We start from the raw sequence: 25,957 nt of genomic DNA, 5'->3' as shown, positions 1-25,957 counted from the left end.
CCTGCGCACTGGAGCCATCGGCCCCTGTTCGCCCAGCGCTCAGCTCAGCCCATCCTGAGGTGGGCACAGTGGGCTCTAGTGAGGTGAGAGGCTCACGGCGCAACCTTCTTGAGGGCAGGAGTGTGTTTTACTGATGTGCCCTCTACCCACCCATGCAGCTCAGCGGCGCCAAAGGCTCCCGGGTACCAGACAGGTGAGCCGGAGAGGCAGACGCACTCAACACCTAACGACACATGCACGATTTACCTTAAGGACATCTTGCTTGCATTTTTCTACTTTGTCTTGCAATTTCTTAAGCTGTTCAGGGTTGAGGGATGGGTCCACTTTGCTATTGCTTTCTCGCGATATCGCCAACTTCTCTTCTTTGCACGCTGCGTGGTAGGCTTTCTTTGCTGCTTCTACCTACAGGGAGAATGAGCTGAACATCGTGTTTCTGAAAGTTCCAGATCCTCGCTAGAGGCTACTCTGACTGTGGGAAGTGCTTTCAAGAAAGGAGAACGCAGTACAAAGCTGTTATGTCCAGTACAATTACAACTGGTTGTAACAAAGGAGTTCATTTAACAGACGTTGACGGAACGCCTACTGTGTGCCAGGCCCTGGTCTAGGCACAAAGAACCTGGGCCTTCGTGGGGCTTACGGTCTAGCTGGGCACACAACTACAAGGAAGAAAGTACAGAGTAAATTAGAGGGCAGTAAGTGCCAAGGAGGAGAATAAAGGAAGGAAGAGAAGCGAGGGACGCCATGGTGGGGCTGGGCTGGTACCACTGCATTTACAATAGTTGGAGAAAGCCACCCCGGATGACAGGGCGCACAAACGTGAAGGTGTGGCTATCTGCGGGAACAGCATACTAGACAGTGGGAACAGAAAACGTGAAGAACGCTTCAAAGGAGAAAGCCAACCCGAGAGGGGGTAATATCAGGAGGGAGGGTTATAGGCCACACGTTCCGTGTTTTAATGGCTACTTTGTAGATATAACTGTATATACACACATACATATAGACAGTGAGGTGTGTGTGTTTGTTTCATGGAAGCTTCCTTATGTGAGGCAAAGTCACAGATTTTATTATAGAGAGGAGAAATGAGATGGTAGCCATGGCCTCATGGGGACAGTGTCACTACAAATGCAGCCAGGCATACGGAGGAGGAGAAAGGGGACGAGACAGGAGCAAAGAGGAAAAGCCTGTTATAACCTGAAGACACAGGCGTGTCCGGGTCTGGCGGGCGAGTCTGAGAAGAAGGAAGGCAGCACAGCTCCTGAGAAAAGCCAGAGGGCAGGGGATGGAAGGAAGTGGCACCTCTACTTGAGGAGTGGGGTGTGGGCTCCGCAAGTGCTGAGGGCGGGGGGTGGGGGGGACAGCATGTATGCCTGACAGCCTCCAGCTAGCCAAGGCTGGGCAAGACTCAATGGCTTTGATTTCTACTTTCAAATAAACGAATCTCAGTATCATTTGCAAATATGAGAGAAAAACCCATACAAGAGGAAGAAACAGTGTAATGAATCTTTCTACTAGCCCAAAAGAGCTTTTACATCTCTCTAGCAGACAATTCTCAGGATTGGGGGAGGCACGATTAGTGGTTCAGAGCTTGGGTTTTGGGCTCTCTGGCCAGTCTGTGGCTCTGATCCTGTTTCCTGCCTGTACAATGGGTTGATAAGCACTGAATCGCAGTCTTGAACTTGGGTAAATGTCAGCCACTAAGGCTTCTGGCTGAGGGTGGCCCTTTTTCTATTTCTGATGCTAACAGGCGGCAGGAATTCCTGGAGGGGGGAAACGCTGCTGCTGGGGAGGACCGCACGACAGCCACCAGCGAGGACAGCCACCAGCGAGGAGCGCGCGGCGCGCTGGGCGCGGAGCAACCTGCAGGGGGCGCACCTCTTTCAGCTTCTTGGCCCAGGGCTTCTGCGCCTTCCGAAAGCCGTCCTCTGCTTCTTTGGTCTCCTTAAAGCCTCCCATCATCTGCTTGTGGAAGGCCTCCTTCTGCCAGTTCTTGATCTTCTCGAAGTCCTCGTTCATGAGCGAGGCCTTCACCTCCAGGTGCAGCTCGCTCACCCTCTCTGCCTCCGCCATGAAGGCTACCCAGGCTTTCTCCACCGTGCCGTACTGAGGCCCTGCAGGGAGGGAAGCTGGTGGTCACTGGGCACTGCGGGGGCGGGGGTGGGGGTGGGGGGCAGGCCCTGGGGGGGTTCCTGTCAGCCCCTCTCAGCTGTCGGGGGATTTGAGGCCAGCAGCCAGGCTGTCTGGCTGGGAGGTTTCCGTTAGGTTGTTTCTGATATTTTTCTCAGTGGCTGTTCCTTTTTCAGTTCCAGGGATGATGAAAAGAATAAGGAACTGAAGCTGCCACTCTTTTGTTAGGGAAACTGGGGGATTACACAAATTTCCTGTTTTTAAAAGTCACCAGGCTCTTTAAAAACTCAAATTTCTGAATCTTGGAAGTTTTAATTGGTGTAAGGCTGGCTGCAAAAGGAAAGGCCTTCTGAAATGAGCTGACCTGTCTCCCAGGCTGCTAAGTGCCCTATCGCTTCCCTCTGGGGGACTCCCCAGCACGGTGAAGCACAGTGGCTCCCCCTTTACTGGACCACACATTCTCTGGAGGGATGAGGGCCGGGACCTCTGTAATTCAGTCCCAGGAAGAGCCTGCTCAGAGCGGGAACTCGAGAACTGCCTGTCGAAGGGAGGACTGTCCCCTCAGCAGAATGGAAGCCCTGTCTTGGGGGAGGAAAGAGAGTTGGAGGCAGGAACCGACTCGGGCCCAGATGGAAATCTCTAGACAGTGGTGTGGGGGTGCCTGAGTCACCTGACTCACTGTTCTCAGGAAGGAAACTCACAATCTGGCCTGTCATTTGGTCGAGGGTGTGGGATGGCACATGAGGTGAGGGAGGGACAGAGGATGGGGCTGAAGGTGGAAGCACCAGGTCCTGTCTTCACAGCGCACAGGAGATGGTTAGTGTTTGCGCTGGGTCATGACACAGAGGTCCTGGCGGGCAGAGGACAACCACAGGACGTTAGGCCCTCTGAACCCCTCGCCCCTCGTGTCTATGAAACCAGCAGCTCCCTGTCCTGCTCAGGTCTGCAGCACCATGGTGGGATCGCAAGGTGAGGGGGCAAGTGCTTTGTGAACAGAAGGGACTGCGCTGTGAACAGTAGGACCCCCTCTACTGCTGGGACGTGTGCTGTGCACACAACGCATATCCACAGCGGCATTCTGTCACTAAGCTCCAGGATCTCTGAGTGGGGTAGGGAGGGCAGGGGGCAAAACCTGTCATTTCCGTTAAAATTCAAAGTCAGAAGGCCGGCCAGTGTCAGCCTCTAGCCCCGTCTGACTTGCTACGTGGCCAAGTTCAGATCAACGGCTCTGTGTCAGAAGCACAGTGCCGACCAGCAGCCTCGGATCTGATAGGCGCTGACTCCAGTTTGGGCTCTTAGGGAGCCGTTCTGCGTGAAATCGGCAAGCATAGCGTGTCCTGTGGTGACAGGGCTGCCGCAGGAGACTCGGCTGCCGTGCGCAGCCCCGTCCTGTCCTGTGCCTTAAGGAGAGGGCAGGACGTCCCAGCAGCCTGTGCTTCCGGGTGACAGCACCCTGCTGCTCCCCCAAAAGAATCACAGCCCACTGCGCGACACAGGGAGGTCACCGATCTGTCCAGCGCCTGGGGCCTCCCTACCCTTCTCCACAAGCTGCCTCCAGCGCCGGGCCCACTCGGTGAGCTGCTGCGCATAAGCCTTCTCGATGCGCGCCCGCTCGTGCAGGCAGTTCATGAGGTCGCCGCACAGACGGTGGCCATCGTCGATCCTCCTGACGGTCCGCTTGTAGTTCCCGACCTAGGAGAGGAGGCACGCTGTGAGGCGTGGGGTGCAGGGTGGCCCACTAGCCAGCCCCTCCCGGAGTGGAGTGGCCGACCCTCGCTGCGTGCAAGCAGCCACATGCCAGCGCGGCTCCTGAGGCGCATCCGCTCTCCCATGTGAAAGGCACCCTGCATCGTGAGGTGACAAGCTCCCCGTCTGTATTATGAGCAGGGACGCATGAAACAGCAGCTCGGAGCTTCTCCACATCCACACGGCCAGTGTCCATGCTCTGACATGTCGGTCAGGGAGGGAGACACACCAGCTCAGGAAGGGCTGTGAAGGAGGGAAGCGAGGGGCTGCGGGCGTCCAGAAGGGCACCTCACAGACTGAGGGGCCAGGGACAGCTTCCCAGAGCGGGTAATGTCTAACGAGAGACATTTAAAATAATAATTTTTCAGTAACTCAGATTAAAATGATCTTACTCTTGGCTAAAGGCCTTTGATCATCACGGGTATAAACAGGTTTTCAGGCTCCTTCTGCTTCAATGTCACCACATGCTGGATTATTATTGCTTCCCAATTACAGCAATAAACACTATTTCCCACTACGGAGCACTGACTATGTGCCAGACACCACAGTAGGTGTTTTACCCCTCCAAATACTGCCACCGCCATAACAATAACGAGGAGGAATACCTGGCCCCATTTTAAAGATGAGGAAACCAAGGCTTAGAGAAGTTAGTTTGCCAGTCACAGACTCTTATCTGCTTTGCCAAGAATTAAGTTGAGTTTTAAGTACTTTTTCTCACATACGAAAGGAGAGACTAGCTCATCTGAATTATAAATAACAAAAAAATAGATGAGAAAATATTAGCAGCCAATTTGGACTGAAAGTCAAGTGTTCAACATGTTTCATTCTTTGAGCCGCCGATTTGAAGGATACCGTGTAGCTCATACTGGGTATCAGACATACATATTTCCCGGAGGAAACGTGACAGAAAAATGACCTACTGCATTTTCAACCCTTCCTCCCTGACTTCAAAAATCCTAGTCAACCTTTTGTCAGTTTTGCCGTTTCTGAAAATTTGCTTGCCTGGCTGATCACTCTCATATTCCATATCTGTCTCGAGGGAATCTGGAAGCTCTGGGAGAACAGGGAGGACCAGTCCCCAACCGAACAGAAAGGGTTACGCAGGCTGCAGAGAACAGCGGCACAGCCTGTTGGACTCTGACTTACGAACACTTGAACCACCACCTGTCTCTCCTCTCCTGAGCCAAGGTAACCCGGTGAGGAAGAGGGCCTGGGAAGACCCCATGAAGGCTCAGGACATGGGCCCTGCATGGAGATGGGCAATGGAGGATGGGCTGCGGCGCCTTCAGGACGAGCTGTCCCAGAGCCCAGAGCTCTAGCCAGGCCGCTGACCCCAGCCCCATGGGACGGCAAGAGCCCCGGAATTCAGGTAGCCTGAGCAGCCTCGTCCAGAGGCCTGTGAGCTCTGCAGCAGGCTTGCTGAAGGGCAGAAACATGTCACCATCCCCTGCACAGACCCCCCCCCCCCCCTAGCGCAGGCAGGGCCTGGCTGCTCCTCAGCACCAGAAGCAGGTAGGCAGTGAAGCTGAGCTTTCGCCCTCCGCCAGCAGCCCCTCTGTCGGAAGGCAAAAGCATGCATTTCACAACAACTGGAAGTGACATCCCCTGCTCACTTCCCTTAAAATAAGGCCTTGCTGTCATTTGGAAATTGATAGCAGGATGGAAAAAGTAACCACCAAAACACAACTCTACCGCTGAGCTGATGGCAAGAAGCGCTGAGATCATCACAGGTCCATGCAGACCTGGCAGTCCACACGCAACCACCACGCAGAGCTGGTTTTCACCTCACGGTTACCAGCAACGTTCACAGTGCGACCAACACCAGAATATGCTGGCTCTCCATAAACCTGCCCACCCTCTGATTTTCAAAACCCTTGTAAAAAGGGTTAGGGAAAAGAGAAGCGTGTTTCTCATCAAGGTACATATTGGTACCACCCATCAGCACATGTTTAAATGACAACTCTTGAAATCTGAGTATAGGAAGGCTGTTTCTGGAAGCACGTGTCTCAGGTTTAAGTGTTGGCCTGTGCCCACTGCTGGGCCAGGGAGGAGTGAGCGCCATGACAACCGGCACTGAGAAGCCCCAGCAACCTCTGCCTGCTGTCCTCGGCTCAGTGACAAGGCTCCCTGTGGGCTGTGACAGACCCTCACTTTAGTCCAAGCACAGGGACACGCGGTACCACTGTTTCCATCTCCATAAACCACCCCGCCGACACAGCAATGGAGCCTTCTGGCTCCCCGGGGCATGTCGCTAGAGCTCCTAAAAGCAAGGCCACTGCCAGCTGTTTTTCTAAATTGAGATAAATGTACATACAATCAAATTCACCCTTGACTTGACAGGCATACACTTCCATGGGTTCAGACGAACACATACCACATACAGCCGTCACCACGCTGAGGTCTGGAGTATTTCCAGCTCGCCACCAAGGGCCCTTGTACCCTTCTCACAGTCAATCTCCCCCCCACACACAGCCCCCGGCAGCCACTAATCTGATATCTGTCCCTTTTCCAAGACGTCCAGGATAAATGGAATCACACAGTATACAGCCTGGCTTTGGTGACCGGCTCTGTCACGGACCATACGCCTGAGACTGGTCCGTGTTGTTGCCAAATCAGTAACTCATTCCTTTCTATTGCTAAGTCGTGTTCTATCACAGGAACAGACCATCTGTTTATCCTTTCATCCTGTTGAAGGACATTTGGGCTGTTTTCATTTCGGGCCAATTATGAATAGAGAAGCTATAAACATTCACTTCAGGGTCTGTGTGGACACATGCCTTCATCTTCATGGGGGAATACCTAGGAGAATTGCTGTATGGGCGCTGGGCATCTAACCTTGTAAGAACTTGCCTGACTGTCTTCCAAAGTGGCTTTTAGTGTCTCTATCAGCAATGTATGAGGGTCCAATGGTTCTGCATTCTCACTACAGCACTTGGTATTGTCAGGATTTTAAATTTTTTTAACCCATTCTGTTCAGTATGTAGCAATAGCTCATTGTGATTTTATTCTGCATTTTCTTTTTTAACTTTTATTTATTTTAAGTGTGTTTTTCCAGGACCCATCAGCTCCAAGTCAAGTAGCTGTTTCAATCTAGTTGCAGCTCACAGTGGCCCATGTGGGGATCGAACCGGCGACCTTGTTGTTAAGAGCACCGCGCTCTAACCCACTGAGCTAACGGGCCGCCCCAATTAATCTGCATGTTCTTAATGTCTAATGATACTAAGCATCCATCTTTTCTTGTTCCTATTTGCCATCTGTCTTCTTTAGTAGAGTGTGTTCTATTTTTTATACATTTTTAAAATTGAGGTATGATGACAGGTTTTTAAAATGTAAGAAACTTAATTTTCAGATATATAACAAATTGATCATATATGAAAGTCAGAACATATGCATATATGGCTGGCTATTTCTGCTTTATCAGTTTTATAATTAAAAAGCTTCTCTTTTGCTTTTCAAAACACTAGCTTGTTTTGAGATGGCCAAATGGCAGATAATTTAATGTAGGAGTTAAAAATAAGCTTCCTTCCAAACTCCATCATCACTTGATTCATTCACAAAATGCCCATTTTTAAAACCAGGTCTGCAGCCATCTATGTCCTAACTTCCTCTGGATTCAGGCTCAGCCCCTCGGACACAAAGGGGCTAAAACCAGATGCTCCACACGCATGTGCCTGGGGGCAGGGCCCATGATGCCCCTCCTCTCCCTTCAGGGGCTGCCTGACAAGGGAGGGGTGGGGCAGGGAGGTCTACTGCAGGCAACACCCAAGCTGAGTGTCCAAGGACAAGCAGGAAGCGGGCCACCTTAAGGGGGGGTGAGGGGAAAGAGTCCAGCAGAGAGAACAGTGTTGGCAGAGTGAAGAAGGTGTGACCATATGGGGCCCTGGGGGCCCTGTGCAACGCCCGCTAGGAGTGGAGCATGGAACACAGAAGCAGAATGACTGGAGACGTAGCCAGGGGATGGGTGCAGTGGTGGATGGGAGGTGGGGTCAGACAGTGAGAAACCTCAAGGGTCAGGCCTTCATCCTGAAGGGTGCTGTGCCCGGGGACTGGTGAGTGTCAGGAGGGTGAAGCTCCTGGAGGGGTGGTACGAGCATGGCCTGGGACTGGGGCCTCAGCAGTTGGACGGAGAGCCAGAAAACGGAAAAGGAACCACTGTCCTCCAGGCGACACATGCAGGCCTGACAGAGGTAGAGGGATCCCAGCTCCCCGGCGCACGGGCTGGACCTGTCGGGTTCAGGAAAAAGCAGAATAACCTCCTTTCCAGAGTCCTCTAGAAGCCGTGCTCCCACCTCTCTCCCCCTGGAGGCCATGCTCTGCCTAGGGCACACCAGGAGCCAGATGTATCCTGATGTCCCCCTGGGAATTCAAATCCCTCGAGCTCCTTTGCACCCACAACAGCCTTCACTCGGGCCCGAGCCCCTGGTTGCCAGCCCGCCCGCGGCTGCACACGTCTCCCTTTCTCTAAGTCTGGCTGTAATCAATGCTTGGCTTTCCTCTGCCCCGGGCACGGAGAATCCCGCATCACAAGAGCCTTGGTTCTGCCAGCTGAGCCGAGTCTGGGGCTGGACTTGCAGCGGTGCCCGTGCAGACGCGGGGCTCCGTAATTACAGGGGTGTCAGGACGGTTCAAGCGGGTCGCACCAGCTCCTCACTCACCCTCAGCGTACACAGTCTGGAGCACCTTCTACAAGGACATAGGGCATGTCTGCGGCTCAGCCTTTACACCCCACTTTTCGTGGCCAGCTCGTTGCTGGGAGCACAGTGGCCCCAGACAGCAGGACAGCTAGAGGCCTTGGAAGCAGACAGTGAGACCCCTGGGACGCAGCTCCACAAACCTCCCAGCCCGCCCCCCCCCGCACCCCCCGCCCCATGTGAGGGCTGGGCCATCAGGTCAGGGGGACCCACAGAGTGCCACATATTGGTCTCCTTATATACGCCTTCCATTGTGTTCTTTTTACCCTCTTTGGCTGGTGACCATCAGACCCATCTCACAAATTACCTGATTACACCCAAAGTCCCAAGATGATCCCAGTGGCCCACGTGAGCCTGGAACTGGGCAGGACCCCCCCAAAGCTCACACTCTCCCATCCGTGCCACCTCAGGTCCGAGGCACCCAGCCAGGGAACAGGACCTCTTCCTGCCCACGTCTCAACACCTCAAGGAGTCCCAGTGGGCTCTGGACTCCCCCGGGAACCCGTGAGGCTCTGGCTGTCGCACTGCAGACCGGATGCGCTGCAGAGAGAAGGAGTGGCAGCGGTCACACGGCACACCACACACCGCAGGTTCTCAGGCCTGTGCCCGGCCTCCCTGCCCCCAGCCAGGCCGTCTGGCCACGCCCCCACAGCCTCACTTCCCAGGCCTGTGCAGGCCAGGACCTGCGCGCAGGACAACATCACCCCCAAACACCTTGCGACTCGGCGTCCCACCGCTCTTTCTACGCTGCCTTCCACTGGGTCTGCCAAACACTTGATAAAAATGTGAAAGGTAAAACCACAAAGTGACTAGAAGAAAATATAGGTGAATATTTTTGTGACTTAGGGCAGGGAAGAATTCTTTAAACAAAATTTCAACAGTAAAAGTTGTAACATCAGGACACATATGCACATGTATGAGGTATAAAAAAATAATTTTGTTACATCAAAAATTAAGGATTTCTGTTTAGAAACCAACACCACGGACAAAGTTAACAGACAGACTGCAAACATTGTCTCCTAATCCGCTCTGTCTGGGTTGACAAGGGAGTAACCCCTGGAATATCCGAGGAAGTCGGGTGCATTAACATGAAAAAGAAAGCCCCGCTGAAGCCGGGCAGAGGGCCTGAACAGGCAGCTTCAGGGCGAAGCAGAAGTGAGAGCGGCACAGGCAGGCAGCGCGCTCACGCACCTGAGACGTGGAGGCCGCCCACGAGAGCAGCACGGGAGCTCTTCACCCCTACAGACGGGCAAACCCTGGAGAGAGGGGTGGAGATGGGGCTCCAGGACCCCTTACTGTAGACGCTGGCGGCCAGCGGACCAGTTGGGGCAGGCCGCCAACCGGCTGGTAACGAAGTCATTACACATACACCTGTCGTAGGAGGACCCCGCAAGCTCGCCCCCGAGTCTGATCCCATAAACGTCCGCATGGGTCCCAGGGCACTAGGGGTCTTCTCCCTGGGGAATGGGTGGGTGAATTTGGCGGGCCTACCAGTGCAGCACAGGAAAGGAAGTGTGGGACTCGGTCGAGACACTGCAACCTGAACAGACCTCAAAAAGAGCTACGTGGAGAAAAAGACACGGAGCGACAGGGAGCACGGGTCCCTGGTATGAAACAAAGCAAGGCTGCCCAGCTTACCAGAGCACGCTAACACAAGCCGTAACTTGGAAAGGAGGAGGGGACTAGGTGTCCAAGGCAGGGAGAGAAACGGCGGATGTGGGTGTTGAGAGTCCCAGCCTACCTGCCCCAACGTTGGCTCCCTCAGGCTCAGCTCTCTTCCCCACGGCATCCGTGACACCTGCTGTCCCTGCCGCGCCACCAAGGGCAGGCGCCCGCACCGCCCGCACTTGCACCAAGCGGGAGCAGTTCCCCACAGCGGTTCCTGCTGGCTGGGCCATGGGGGGCCACAGGGCCCTGGCCCCACGCCCGGCAGTCACAGCTTGTCCCCCACGGGTCACCGCCGCGCGCTACCCTCCCTGCCCCAGACGGACCGGAGGTCTCCTGGCAGTGGGCGCCTCAGTCTCCATCAGCAGAGCATCATAACGGGGCACGTCTGCACCTTGTCAGGCCGTGTGCTGACCGCTCTGTATGTGCCCATCGTCGAATCCTGTCACAGGCCTAGCCAGTGGCTATTATTTGTGTTCCCATTTTATAGAAAAGGAAACTGAGGTTTGAAGAGGTGAAGTCACCCACGACCATTCAGCCAAAAGGAGGCTGAGACCACTTTCCAGAACCTTCCTCAGGCTGAGAGCAGAGAGGGTGTAGAGCCAAGACTTAATGGGTTGATCTCAGGTGGTGTGTGCGCTTCCAACCAGCCCCGCAGCTGCAGGGAAGGCCACAGAGTTCAAGGCTGTAAGGGAAGGACAGCTCCCGCCCCTGATCCCGCTGTGTGCCAGCGAGGCTCGCGTCAGCAACCCCAAACCTGAACACGACTGAGCCTGCTCGCCCAAGATGACCTTGATTTTACCACTGGCGTGCTCATGCCCTTTAACCTGCGACCCTGAAGGCCCAAGTACCGCAAGTGCTCCCTCTGTACCCGGGAGGCATGTTCAAGGGTGAGCCAGCTGAGCCAAGCTGCTGGGGCAGAGGGAGAAGCCCCTGGTGGGGACCCCGACCCTTGCAAGTCCACGGAGCCAGTCACACGTTTCATCCAAAGTTGATGATGCGCTCAAGAGGCTCTAGAATATTCTCAATCAGCAGGAAAGACAAGGTGAAGGGTGGCCCTCTCAGGCTTCCTAATCCCCGTCCTGTGACGGCACCGAGAGTGGCCACAGGAGCCCTTGCCACCTTGTTTGGGCCCATCAGCCCCAGCCCTCCCTGACGAGGCCTCCCCGCTTCGCCTGCTTTCACTAGGAGGGCTGCAAAGGTCTGGCCCTGCCCCGAAATAACTGATCTTATGCCAGTCTCGCTCCCCGCGTTTCTATTCCTTCAGCTGTAAGGTAGAAACAGGGCTGACACTCTGAGGGCCAAACACCCAAACACATCGGGAGACGGTGGGTCTGCCGTGCAGGCTGGGTCTCCCCAGTGAGGTGCGCTCTTAGCCCGGCACGGCCATCACTCAAAAGACCTGGCCATTTCTTCCTCTCGTCCATTCGGAGAGAAAATGAAGAGGGGGGATGGGATGACCTTAAAGGGCCCTTCACAGTTCCAGGATTTCTAATGGGACAGAGTCTGTCCATGCTGCCAGCTGACTTGCTACCCGCTGAAGGACATGTAACTCTCACTTTTTGAGGGTCAGGCAACACCCTCTTGCCACCCACAAATATGTAAGACACCTACTGTGTGCCAAGGACCACGTGAAGGAGTACGGAGAGAATGGTGAACAAACTGTCGTGGTCCCCACTTCTGCGGGCCTTCTGGTCAGATAAGTGACACAATCACAGATGGTGGTGAACGGGCTGCCAGGAGGAAGTGATGGTTGAGGTAAGACCTGAAGAGAACTCTGTGTGGCGAGGCTGCTTTCTGAAGGCTGGAGCCGGATGTGGAGGCCCATGGGGGTGGGGGGGCTGTGCACGATGCCACCCCCCCCCCGGGAAGCACAATGTGGTAACGCCGTGGTTTTGAGGGCAAGGACTGTGCCCTTCTTCATCCTTCATGCCAGGCACACAGAGGGTCCCAGCTTCTCAATGGCTGAAGGGTGCCGGGCGCAGGGATTCCTGGTCCACGTGGTCAGCAGGGGACTGAGAAATTGCTGAGCACTCAGCTGGGGGCATGGGAGCTGAAGGGACTCATGAGCCTTTATGTATCAAGTTCTCTTTTTTTTTAAATTAGGGAATGTTGGGGAACAGCGTGTTTCTCCAGGGCCCGTCAGCTCCAAGTCAAGTTGTTGTGCTCCAATCTAGTTGTGGAGGGCGCAGCTCAGCTCCGAGTCCAGTCGCCGTTTGTAATCTTCAGTTGCAGGGGGCACAGCCCACCACCCATGTGGGAATTGAACCTGTGACCTTGTTGTTGAGAGCTCGCGCTCTAACCAGCTGAGCCATTGGCCACCCGTATTTATCAAGTTCCTAATCCCCGAGTCGCTGGAGCTCTCCCCACAAAAGTTACAAAGAAGCCACTCCTAGTGCATCATCAGATAGTGACTCAACGGATGACAAATGGGCACCACCACGTCTGCCCTGCTGGCACGAGTCATGTAAGCACAAACCATCAGGACAGCCTGGCGGTTCCTTCACTTGGGCTAACAAGGCTTTCAGTCACATCCAGGCTTTGAGTTAGTTTATCCCTTAGTCTACCCATGTCCCGGGCAGGCTGCGAGGGCTCCAGGACTGGGCCTGGCTGTGTCACCAGGTCCCCATCCACGTTCCCTGTGGAGCGCAGGGCAGACGCCACACACTGGCAGAGCGTCCCCAAGGTGAAGCACAGTGTCTCCTATCTCAGGCACCTTTCTTACAACCTATCCCAACCCCTACGCTGAACCCTCCTTTCCAAACAGGGAGTCACAATCGCTTTTGAGGTTGTGAACTAACTCAGTGATGTGTGCCGGAAACCCCAAGGAGGAAGGGGCGTCCTGGAAAAACCCTCAGTCTGTGCCTTGCTTTCGAACTGTGCTCGGCCACTCCTCATTTCCACAGGCTTCCACTTCTCCTCGTTTGCCAACCTGCCTTCCAGCTCACCCTCCCTCTGGGCCCCACCCGCCCGCACTGCCAGAGGGTCTGGGGCCCTTCGCCCTGGTGCTGCCTCGACCATCGCCTGGACGGGCCCTAACCTCACCGGGCCCCCACCTCCAAGTGGGGTAACGCTATTCACCGGGACCCCAAGAGAGCGGACAGCAAAGTCACTTGCCAGCCCGCTGCGGCTGCTGCTTTTTAAGCCTCAGTTTCCAGCTACCCTGCGCCTGCGCTGCGCGCTGTGGCTGGACTCTGACCAGCACGAGCCTTTCACACTCTCGTCTCAGCTCCTGCTTTTCCAGCTTTTGCCTCTCACACTGACCCGCCCTCCCCACCCTGCGTTCCTGGAGTCTGTACTCCTCGTGTAGGAGGGTGGAGAACATGAGGATCATTATCCTGCGAGTTACCCTTTGCTGTTTGATCGTTTTAAAGTACAAATCCCAAACTTCAACAACCGCAAAGATCAACTGCAGTATCAGTCTTTAACTTATGTGTTCAGAAGGACAAACTGAAACATGGATGAAACGGAACCCCAGAAATTCCCATTCTCAGATCTAATTCCAGAGGCAGAACAGGTAATAATGTAGAGGGGAAGGATGTGTTTAAACAGTTATTTTAGAACTGAACTCCTTGAGGCTGGTCAGCCAGGTCACCGCACTGTGCCCTTGGCACGTGCTGCTCAGATGTGACTTGTTCGTGGGCACAGCACATGCCCCACCTGTGACCCTTGGCCCCTAAGACCTCACCCACCCTGGAGTTCATGGTCTCCCGGGCACGAGTGCACACACACACTCGTCCTTCAGCCAAGTGCCCAGGAAATGGCAGGAGTACACGGCTGCCTCGTGCCCAGGTCACCGCCCTCTGTCCCACCCTTCCCTCCGTCCCCTGCATCGGAATCCCTGGTTTCCCCTTCATGACTCTTACCCCCCCAGCCCACCCCACACACGACCATAATGAGCCCCTCCCCCACCTCCGGCCGGGGTCCCTCAATGCCAGCCTCCACGGCCCCCCTCAACATTTGGACGGAAATGTCTTAACGGAACTGAGCCGCCGCCGTCGGGCTGAGCACTCAAGACCCCTCCAGCTCTAAACTTACGTAGTTCTATTTGTTACTGAGCCAAAGGAAAAATGCTTTCTCTTACACAGAATACACAAGTTACTTTGACATCACTGAAATCAGACGAGAAAGTTAACGTTTTCCTCAGAGGATCAGCCTGACAGCAGAAAAACCTTGAGTGTTCAGTTCTCTGCAGGGAAAAACGGCTCTTCTTCCGGCACCTGGAACAATGGCTCTCGGGGAGGAATAAGCTGCCCCGATGGGACGCAGGGCCGGCTGATGCGTCCACCGTCGCCTGTCTCCTTGTGTGCCATGCCTGTGTGTGGCTTAGAAACGGAGCAGCTGAAGAGGTGACACGAGGCCACCGGGTGACCCCACAACCATCCTGGGAAGCAGGACGTGGCAAGGCCGCGCTACCGCTTAGCTAACCGAGCAGGTCATCTCGCTTCTCGGGGCCTCAGTCACATACTGGCCAACAGCGGCGCCAGGGTCCGAGACCAGACAGGACCGGCTTCTGCACGCAGCGGCAGAGGCGTGAAGAGTGTGGCAGGCACGGGAAAGGAGCGCTTCTCTTCTCCGAGGAGCTCCCAGGAAGCTGAGAGCAGAGGCAGGGGAGCAGTTCCAGAGAGCAGGTGCCTGGGTCCGAATCCCGTTCCACCACCCACTGTCTATGAACCTAAGCGGGCCTCAGTTTCCCCTCCTGTCAGGGGAGACCACAATCCCAGAAGGCAGTTGGGAGGTCTGGGAGCACAGAGTGAGTGTGTAATAAATGCTAGCCGTCATCACTGCTTCTTATTTCTAACCTTTGTGTTGCAGGCTCCTATTCCTACAGAAAAGTACCCCGACTCTAAGCACAAGGCTTGTGTACACACCCAAGCACGGGGCACAACAACGTCACTGCTCGCCTAGGGTGGCCTGTGACAGCTCCGGTACGCAGCCCACTGTGGAGGGACAGCCCTCGTCTGCACCCTCACAGCACTTGACCTGAACCATCTGAAAGTCACCTTGTCTGGTTTTTTCACGCCATATCCCCAAGGCCTAGAGTAGGCCTGGTACAGAGTAGGTGTGCTGTATATAAATGTTTGCTGAATGATTTCTGCTCAGTATTATGGTTACTTGTGTGCATATTTTAATTCCAAATATCAGTAAGCTTCTTCTGAGCAGGGCATGTCTTATTACCTAGCATTAAACCTCACCCTTTCTCTGATTCACTCATACATTCAATCAACAATCATGCAGTGTGCAGGCACCGTGCTAACTCCCAGGCACCCAGCTGAGAATCCTGTCCTTGCCCTCAGAGAGTTCACAGCCCAGAGCACCATGCTGGACGGCCACACCAGGCCTGCCAGGAGGGGTCAGGGAAGGCTGCCTGGAGGAGGAGCTCCCTGTGAAAGAAACAGGGAGGAAAGAACACCACCCTCAGGCCCATGCTCACAGGCAGGGAGGCAGCGCTTTGTGGACGGAGCCTGGGGGGTTGGGGGGCTGAGCCTGGCTGCAGCGCAGGGCAGAGCTCCTCAGGAAGGGCCAGGCAGTCAGGCAGCGCCCGACACATGCCCGCGTCCTGGTCATGCTACAGAGTGTGGTTTTACTGTGAAGGTGATACAGAAAACTGAAGCTTCCCACCAGGGCAGGAGTCATACAAATTTGCTTTTCTGGATGGGCTGCCCCGGCTGTGGGACAGAGAACAGACAACATGACATGGGGAGGCCAGTGAGAGTCAGGATCCTGGATCATGGCTCAGCAGACACTGGTTTGCTTGAAAGAAGGAGTTAAGGGTCCTATTTAGAACCCTTCGTGAAATTGAAGCATGCCACCAGCCTGCTAGGAGCTACGTGGGAGCAGTGGGGTGACAATAAAGCTGACCCACAGGAGCTGTAGACATGGGCTTCGGGCACACTGCCCCCACAGGCTGACACCCACGGACAGGCTAGCGTGTGTGGGGGTGGCCGGAGAACAGTGCGATGGATGACGGCTGCTGAGCAGCGAGCTGATGTTTATTTTCACACACCTCGCGCTTCTGCTCACAGCACTCGCCCAAGCCTGTGACTGCCGGCCACAGCTCTGGGGTCCCAACTGTGCACTCATCTCAGTGCCCCAGGACTCAGCCAGGGCCTGGATCATGGCAGGCGCCAAGTCAGCCTCCGTGGAACCCACGGACATGGAGCCGTGGCATCTTTTAAATAGGCTCCCTACACAACTGGTGCAGGAGGATGGGAAAGTGGACACCATTCCACACGAATGGCTCTCCCGACAGAACAGCGAAGCACACGGAGATGTGCCGTCCCCACAGGGCTCGGTCTGAGGGACCCGCAGGAGGGGGAGAGCCTTCTGGGAAGGAGATGGTACAGACTGAGTCCTGTCCAGCTCTTGGGGGCTAACATCCCCAGGACATTTTACAGCGAGGTACTAATGTCCTCCTCATCCCCTAAACGCTCCTCTCCGCAAAGGCTTTTGCCTGCAGAGGGCACAGCACAGGTCAGCCCCACCGGCTGCAACCAGCGGGACCTGAGCTCTAACTGCAAACACCGCTGACAGCCGGGCACAATTCCTGCTCGGGTCTGAGGCAGATTCAAAGCCCAGTTCATGAAGTTAGCAGTTTGCCCTCCCAGTCTGGACCCCAAAGAGCTCAAGTAGCCCTCAGGCTCACTGGGGACAAACCCATCACCACATGCCAGAGCCCACCAAGGGCAAGGAGGTCAGGCTGTCCTAGGAAGCACTGATGATACGTGAAAAGCCCCACTGCCTGCAACGAGGCTCTCTCTGTACCCCAGCCCCAGGGCCAAGGGGAGACCAAGAAGCAGGGCCTGGAAGCAGAGGACGCAGCGGGAGGGCCGCAGGCTCCCAGAGGGAGCCGAAGAGGCGTTAGAAACCACTGAGCCACCCACGCCCCACTGGGGAGCCTGCAGGTAGGATGTGCCGGCTCCCACTTGCTGAAGGAGCCATCACTTGGCAGTCACCATCCCACCCAATCCTGCAAGACCTCTCGCCCCCAAACAGGCCTTTGGCTCCAAAGAGGTCCAGGTCCTCAGGCCTCTCCGCACGGCCATGCTCTTTCCAGTCTCCAGCCTTTGAGGCAGCCTGGAATGCCATCTCCTCTCCCTGCTCCCAGCTCCCAGCCCAGCCCACCTACCCCCATGCCTTCTCTGCTGACGCCTTGGCTCCACTGCCCTCATACCCCCGGAGGCCACTACGCTCTAAGCACCTGCACTGTGGGAATCAGACACCCTCCTCTCTTTTGCTAAATCTCTTACTACGGTGTCAGGTAACACAGGAGGTATCCCCTCCAAGCATCCACTAATACTCCTATTCGATATTCTGTCCCTGTGGGTCTCTCTCCTCCCACAGACCAGGACTGTTCATTCGTTCTGGCAGACGTCTGAACGTTTCATAAGTGCCAACCCTGCCCATTTTCCACGCCTCCTTTTCTGCCCCCTCCCCCGGCCAAGCTCCCCTCTGCATCCCAGCAAATCCTACAGCACCTTACAGTGATCTGCCTAGAGTCTGTCTCCTCCCTCGAGCAGCTTGCCTCCAAATGTCACAGTCAAAGGCTTCTAGACAGGAGGGCTGTGTCCCTCCGGTGTCCCTCCAGTGCTGGCACACAGCCAGCACGCAGATGGCTCTGGGAGGGCCCACTCCAGTCAGTACCTTTGGGTGGAAAGTTGTACAATTAAGCACAAAAGACTTTTCCACCTTGAGACCATGAGGTTTTCTTTAGATTTACGTACCCCTTTGAGAGTCACACCCCTGAGAAGTCGCCTTCTGTGAGAAGGAGGGAATTGCAGGCAGCTTGGGGGGGTGTGCACGTCGGGGGGGTGTGCACGTCAGGGGGGGGTGCAGGTGGGGGGTGCAGGTCGTGGGGGTGCACATGAGGGGTGTGCAGGTCCGGGGGGGGTGCAGGTCGGGGGAGTGCAGGTGGGGGGTGCAGGTGGGGGGGTGCAGCTGGCAGCAAACACCTAAGTCACACCGAGCAGGGCCCGCTGGGCCTGAGCATCACCCCTCCACTCAATTAATATCACAGAGCAGGGACACGATGGCACTGCTGCTTCCTACAAGCTGAAGAGCCATTTCAGGAACAGCAACACAAGATGAGCAGGGTCTGCCTAGAAAATAGACCTTTTGCCTTCGCGTTCTTCAGGTAAAAGCAGATGCTCTTGTCTGCTGACGATTTAGCGGGGAGCCTAAGAGCTTAAATCAATGACCTGTCAGAGCTACCTGGTTTAATAAAATATGCTGACAACATATGTTGGCAACTTTCACCTATACTTTTTTACCAAGCAGCTGAAGGCCTCCGTGATAGCTCCATATTTAACTACTTCATTTTTCCAGAGCAGTTTCTGCCATCTGTGGGGTAGTTACAATAATTCTGCCAATTGCAGCATGCAGGGATAGGTTGTATGTCCTGTGTGAGGACCCCCATCTCCACAGCAGAGGGAGAGGGCTCCCAGCCAGAGCCTGTCCTGGCGCCCACACCACTTACATGTACTCATTCCCTGAACTCTCACGTATACCCGGATGTGGGTACCATCACCATCCCGATTTCACAGATTGAGAAATTGAGGCAAAGACAAATTGGTAACTTGCCGAAAGCCACATACACGTAGTAAGTGACAAGCTTGGGTCCTTTGGTTCCAAAGCACGTGTCCGCTACCCGCCCAGGTCTATCACTTGTAAGACCTTCTGTGTGTGCCATCCTCTCTGCACTGCCACCTAGCTCAAGGCAGGTACAGATGAAAAGCAGGTGGCAATGCCACCACCATTATAAAACAGCAAGTTTCCCCATGACTCTGAAGGACTGTCTATAGTTTGGTTCAGTGTTGAGAAAAACAGGACCTGCATTTCGAGAGGCACAGCCTCAGGGCTCCCGGGTGGCTCTGCAATGCTGGCCAGGCCACTGCCTGACTGCCTGTGAACCCAGCCTGGGATGGGCGCGGGGGAGACCCTGAATTCCAGCACTGTCCCAGATGCCCCTCCAAACTGTATCCTGTAAAAACAGCCCCACCTGGTTTCACCACCCGCCTTTCTTGCCCTGACGCCATGAGAATGCAGCTGAAATGCCAGGGATCTGCAGGTGCCCAGCGCTGGCACACACCCATGACGCCGTTCCCACCTGTCACTCTTGCTGCCTTCTATGAAATGTTCCTGGGACACTGTGCGTCTCTGGCCACTGACATTTGAGCTCGGCCGGGTACCCACAGGAAAGGCTGCTACAGCTGAGAGGCAGGGACGGCAGGTCCCTGTATCCTCCGTGCCTTTCAGTCCCGCTCCTACAGAAGCCGCCCCTGGGGAGGCCTCTGACGGTCACAGTCTGCGCCGGAGCCTCACAGGGCCCAGCACACAGCAGGTGCCGAATAAACACATGCTTTTAATTCAATGACGTATTCAGCTACAAGTCAGTAATGACCTTTCCCCCCAACACACAGGAAAGAAAAGTGATGATAGAATGTTGAGCTCCTGTCCACCTTCCCTAAAATTAGGCACCTGTATTCACTTACCTATTAGGTTACAGTCTCAGCTCATATCTAATGTCAGACAGAATTGCACACGTACTTAATCCAAGTTTATAAAACGACTTCATGCTCGTCCCCAGCAAAGCCCGTGGCATACTCTTCCCATCTCCTGCACCACTCGAGCCTGTGTCAGGAAAGCACCCACGTGGGTGCCAGCGTCTACATTCTCATTTCACCCCGGTGGCCTCCCTCAAAGGCCAAAATCGCCCCCTCTTTATGGATGAAGACCGAGGCTCAGATCAGTCAAGCAACTTGCCCAAGGTCACACAGCCAGTAAGGGATCAGAACCCAGATCTGTCCAACTGCAAAGCCAATGCTCGTTCCACTAAGCGCACAGCTGCTGGGAAAGTTACAGGAGTTTTGCCACAAGAACAAAATATGATCAAAAGTGGACGTTCCTTTCATCAGCAGGAAGAAAAGGCAAGTGGGGCTCAGGAAGAGTAACTAGGAAACCCCACACAATCATCTACCCAGGAGGGAGTTCCTCCTGGGCACAGACAGGCAGGAGGACGCTCCCACAAGTCCCAGGACACTTTGTCCGGCCCTCTGGCCACTTGCCTGCCCCATCCAGCAGGATGTCACACGACTGCTGTCTCCTGTTTTCTATACGATACCGCAAAGCAAAGCTGCTTCTCAGGCGAAGCTCAGTGAGTGGTGCCTGTCCTCCAAGCCACGTCACAGCTAAACGTGGAAAGGAAGATCAGAGAACGACACACTGCGAAGGCCTTTAACACACCTATCACCTCTGTGGTCCCAGGCTTTTCTAGCAAAGTAAGTTCACCACCTTCCCTGACAGGTCAGCCACCCAGATCTGCTGCCACCCACATCGGACCACAGATGCCCGGCTGGTTTGGGGGTATGTGCCTCTCATGTTCCCCATTCCTGCCCCAGAACAGGTCCTGTCAGGCACCGGCCTGGTCTCTGCATCGTGGAGAAGAAAGCACGGGCATTACCTCCCAGAAGCTATCGCTGGACACTTCAACTCCAACGGAATCATCGTAAGTGACAGACATGTCGCCGAGGGTGAGGGAGCAGCAGGGGCCGCTTCAACTCAGAGGTCAGCTTCAGATGCTCAAAATCCGGAGACAAACCTACAAAACAAAAACACGTCATTGTGGTTTTTAAGTTGCCAAGGTGAGAGAGCAGGCCATCGCCAGCTTACAACTTCCATTTCCATCACTGCCTTCGGACAGAACAGTATAAAATGGTTCCTTTGGGTGGGAGAAGGCCTATAAACTCTAAACGCTGGGCAATGACGTATGTGTGTACGTGTCATGCACACGTGTGTATTTCACATAGAACAAGTACACCTCAACACCCTGCTGAAGCGCTCAAAGAGCTTTCTGCTTAACAGTTTGTGTTCTTAGCTCCACAGATCGATTCCCTTACTAAATCCTCTTCCTCCACCCTTAGGGAAAGGGACAGCACACGTGTGAGGCGAACACGCGAAATCAGGCAGAGTCGCCACTTCTCGGGGCTCGTGCTGCCCCAGCCTGTCGCTTGTCCCCTTTGTCCACAGATGTGTGGCTCCTTCTCTAGGCTGTCTGTTCCATCCTGTGTGTCCCTGTGACAATACCACATTGTCTCAATTACCACAATCCCATAGGAATTGTTGGTATCTAGCAGAGGAAGGTCTCTTGTCCTTCAAGACACACTTAGCTTTCTTTTTTTATTTTGTTAGATGTATTTGTAACCTGGAAAAACAAAAATAACCTGTGTTTTCCATAGAGAACTCAAAGGCAGTTTGGCAGAGAAAGGACAGGAAGGACTATCCATGGCTCCATCACCCAAACACAAGCAATGCACGCCCTTCCCTCACAGCTGTTTCACTCATTCCCTCCGCACAGTGGGGTGGTGTGAGGTGGACACGTGTGACTAGGGGTCCTAGAGCAGACAGATAACTGAGGTAAGAGGGAGGCGGAGTAAGAGGCAATGCGCTTCCTGAAAGGCCTCTGGTGTCCAGCCAAACCCTGGCACTCAGGTCCAGTGTGTGTGGACACTCCCTTGTGTGCAAACCAGCTGAGTGGGAACCAGCTACAGACCAGGCCACACCCCAGGAGCCACGCTCAATCCCACAGGGAAACCAAGGCCACCAAGGAAGGAACCAAAAGAGCTGCCTGCTGGCACCACACAGGTGTTCAGCAACCATCTAATATTGAATGACACTCCCCAGAGAAGGTTGTCTTGGCTGAAGTCAGCCATGTGTGTGTCTAATAAGGAAGCCTGCTAACACCACATGCGGGCGTGCTGCTCCACCAGGAGGGAGCCCAGCGTGGGGCTAAACCAACATCGAAGCAGCTCCCATGTGCCAGGCACCTCTTGTCACCAACAGGTGGTCCAGTGAGCTTTAACTATCTTACTTTTGTTCTTCAAAAACCCTGTAAAAGATGTACGAGGTGTGAGAAAAAAATACCGTGAATACATATTTAAATTAAAAAATTACTACAGAAAACATCTTGCCATTAATCCCCCTCAAAAGACTCCCCCTCGCTTTGAACACACTACCCCATCGTTTTGCCACTCTCTGAAGCAGCTCTGGAAGTCCTCTTTCACGAGTGTCGTTAGTTGCGCTGTCATGGCTGCCTCGATGTCCTGAATCATGTTGACTTTAGGAAGAGCCAGAAGTCACATGGGGCCAGATCCGGTGAATAAGGTCGATGAGGACACACTGTAATGTTGTTATTTGACAGAAGCCATGTGTGACACAGAGCATTGTCATGATGGAGGATGAAGTAAAGACACTCAGGAAAGAGGACTTCCAGAACTGCTTCAGAAAGTGGCAAGAACGATGGGCTAAGTTTGTTTGAGGCGAGGGGGAGCATTTTGAGGGGGATTAATGGCAATGTGTCTCTTACTGTAATAAATTATTTAAACATTCACCGTATTTTTTCATCACACCTCGTATTATTGTCCCCAATTCAGAGGGAGGCAAGCAAGTGCAACGCGCCCCACGGCTCGTCAGGGTGAGGCCAGGACTCAACCCAGACCTTCCGACTCCAGCAGGACACGGCATGTCCAGCCCCGAGTCATTTCCCGATCTGGTGCCCTGCGTGACGAGTGGGGTGCTCTCTCACAGAAGGGGCTTGATTCTCAGGGCTGTCTTATTAATGCTAATGTCCAAACACCCCCCAAAGGCCCTGGGCCTGTCAGGGAATATTACTCAGGATTGTTTTTCACACAAACGTCCCTAGCTGCACAGATGAATCTGGTTTTAGCACCCAGTGAGCTAACGTCGGGGAAACAGGCTTCTGAGGGCAGTACGAGAACCTGCAGGCCTGTTCCTTCAGGAGACCCGGCGGGGCGAGTTTCCTGGTTCTGCTTCCTTCCTTTTGCCAGGGTCTGAGCCAAGCCCCGCCGCCCTCCAGACCAGTGGGCACACTGTGGGACAAGCTGCTCTCCACTGCCCAGTGGTACCAGGTGCTCCTGAGAAGCAGCTGTCAGTGCCCAATACACAAAGGCGTAACTAACACTGAGCTGGGCTTCTGCACGGCGGGGGGGGGAAGGTCCTGGGGAAACAGCGTGGCAGTGAGTGGGAGCCGAGTTGACTCCGCTGCTGTGGACTTGCCATCTGTCCCCTCCAAGAGCCCTCGTCCTCTGTGAGGCATGGAGGTCACCAGCGCTTCTCACCTCCAAGGTCTGACAAGGCTCGGGTGACAACGGATGTGAAGGAACTTTATGAAAAGGCAAGGTGACAGGCATGTATGTCAATGCTGTGCTTTTCAAGGGCAGGGACTGAGCCTGGCCCTTCTTTGGTAAGTTTCTGAGTATCTGCCACCAAGTGGTCGACTGGTCGTTCCGTCCTAATGAATCTGAACCCCAATACTCGCGCATAATGCTGGATGAGTCCCATTAACTCTGCACAAATGCCGCACATAAGTGAACCTTCCCATCGGACACTTCTGCACGTGAGGGTTCCCCGCGGAGACCTTAAAACTCCAGTCCTCGAGGGGCAGGGATAGCGAGCTTCTGCCGGGAAAGGCATGTAAGCAGCACACTTGAGGCTTGAGCGAAGACGATCGTAAGCATCACCTCTTCCTCCCACCCTCCTGAACACCGCGTGCATGGTCCTCCACGCACATCCTGGCACACAGGAGGCCCGGGATCCATGTTTGCCAAGTACACACGCTAAGAGGAATCCAGGAATCCAGGAACGACTGAGGGAGGGGCCCGGCTCCAGGTCTCTGGATCCCTGTGACCTCTGCCACTGAGGAATGTAAACACCGGTGCGTCAGAGCCACTCCCAAAACGGTGCTGAGTCTCAGAGGTTAGTGGAGGGTGTGAGGGTGCCCTTGGCCCAGGCTGGGAGCTGGCATAACCTCCTTCCTCCCCTCTGATAACAGGTATCAGGTAAACAAAAGGTGCAAATTCCATAAGTACATCTAGCTCCCCTTAATGCCCTTAATTTGTTCCAAAAAAGAAGAAACAGAGCAGGTCATTGGGCCAAAAGGCTCTTACTATAAAGCAAAGGCATTCGGAGCGAAGGCACAGGGCTGCTTGGGTCCCCTGAGAGTCGGTCCCCGGAGAAAGCCCTCTCGTCCTCTGTAACCACAGAAGGAAGGTGTCCTCGCGGTGCCCTCCCCCCCCCCACCCCCCACCCCAATGCTGGCCTGAGGCCTCGGAGTGAGCGCACGGGACCTGAGGTTTGTTTCTTCACTATCCAGGGTCGGAAGTTCTTCATTAACTGGGAAGTGACTGTAATTTCTGCTAAGTCACTGTTTGGCGTGGAGTGAAGGGAGGATCATTCCTTAAGTACGGACACATTTACCCATTCGCTCTTACAAACATGATTGAGTACCTACTATGTGCCGGGCACTCTTCTAAGTCCCAGGAATGGAGCAGTGAACAAGACAGACACGGTCCCTGCCTGCCTGGGCTGACGTCCTAATAGGGCCGACGGACACACAGTGATGGGAGAAGGGGAGGGAGGGGCTCGTGGGCCCCAGGTGGGTGGCAGACGGGCGTGTGTGGATGGGGGAGGGGCCGGTCCAGCAGAGGGAGGTCCCGGAGGTGGCACTGAGGGTTCCCAGGAGGAAGGACCTGGCATGTCTGTAAGCTGCGTGGCTGGCTGTTCAGATTCTCACACCTGCGCTACTGGTGGAAAACGTCAAGCCTCAAGCTCTTAGACATGTCCTTGAAAAGCAAGCACGCGGATGCATCCTGTCACGCCTGTCCTACGCGTTGTTACGTGCCTCTCCACGGGGGACAGATTTGACACAAGAAAACACCTCACCTTTGACCCAACTATTTCTTCTAAAACTTTATCCTGCAGATAAACTCAGCCAAGAGCTAAATGTAGGTCTTCACGGCAGCAACGAAATACAAACACTGAAACCACCTCCCTGTCCAGCGAGAAGTAAAGACTACCGGCCACCTCTGGACAGGGCCACGGGCAGCCAGAGGGGGCGTGGGGAGCACCGTGTGTACAGTGAGGAGCACCGTGTGTACAGTGGGGAGCACCGTGTGCACAGTGGGGAGCACCGTGTGCACAGTGGGGAGCACCCTGGGAGCACCACGTGTACAGTGGGGAGCACCGTGTGCACAGTGGGGAGCACCCTGAGCACAGTGGGGAGCACCCTGAGTACAGTGGGGAGCACCCTGGGAGCACCGTGTGTACAGTGGGGAGCACCCTGTGCACAGTGGGGAGCACCCTGTGTACAGTGGGGAGCACCATGTGTACAGACAGGAAGAGCTGCTCCCACATATCAGGTGTAAACAGTAGCTTGTAGCACGGTAGACACAGTGGGCTCCCACTGCTATTGGGAAACAATTCAGAACCCACAGAAGCCAGCCAAGGCAAAGTCCAGGGGGGTCTCGGGCGTGCTCTGGGGGAGGGGACCTTTGTATTTCACCTCGTAACCTTCTCAACTATTGGAATATTTTGACAACTGGCATGTGTTATTTTTAGACTACAGAAATTAGTTAATAAAAAGGCCGTACTTCGTTTCATGAATGGCCTGCGCTGGGTGCGGGGAGGGTCCCTCTACACCGCGTGGCCACAGCTTCAGAGAGGCCATGTGTGCCATGCACCTCAGGAATGACCACCAACCCAGGCAGCTCTACCTGCCCCACCGTCCCCTGTCCCCGCATGATGGCAGTCCTGTCCTAGCAGCTGCCCCGGCTTCCTGGTCGCTTCAGTCTATCGTGAACACAGTGGCCTCTCACAACTCCAGTAGGCCAGTCACCTGTCTGAAGCAGAGAATCACCAGGGAGTCACCTCCCACGGGT

At 54.7% G+C, this 25,957-nt stretch overlaps 1 protein-coding gene across 20 annotated transcripts in view; it reads right to left on the bottom strand.

Annotated features, from left to right (window-relative positions):
* PACSIN2 (protein kinase C and casein kinase substrate in neurons 2) overlaps positions 1-25,957 on the bottom strand; it is a 111,821-nt gene that overhangs the window by 13,471 nt on the left and 72,393 nt on the right. For all 20 annotated transcript variants that reach the window (XM_081059119.1, XM_081059117.1, XM_081059133.1 and 17 more), the window contains 4 exons: positions 20,686-20,823; positions 3,660-3,816; positions 1,873-2,108; positions 247-402 (listed from right to left, as the gene is read on the bottom strand). In XM_081059119.1, the coding sequence (XP_080915245.1) occupies positions 247-402; positions 1,873-2,108; positions 3,660-3,816; positions 20,686-20,745 (609 nt within the window). In that variant the 5' untranslated portion in view covers positions 20,746-20,823. The remainder of the gene's footprint in view (positions 1-246; positions 403-1,872; positions 2,109-3,659; positions 3,817-20,685; positions 20,824-25,957) is intronic.

The sequence above is a fragment of the Rhinolophus hipposideros genome, assembly GCF_964194185.1.
Source record: "Rhinolophus hipposideros genome assembly, chromosome: 9".
NCBI lineage: Eukaryota > Metazoa > Chordata > Mammalia > Chiroptera > Rhinolophidae > Rhinolophus > Rhinolophus hipposideros.
The sequence above is the reverse complement of the archived record's forward strand: the minus strand, read 5'-3'. Positions and strand labels throughout refer to the sequence as shown.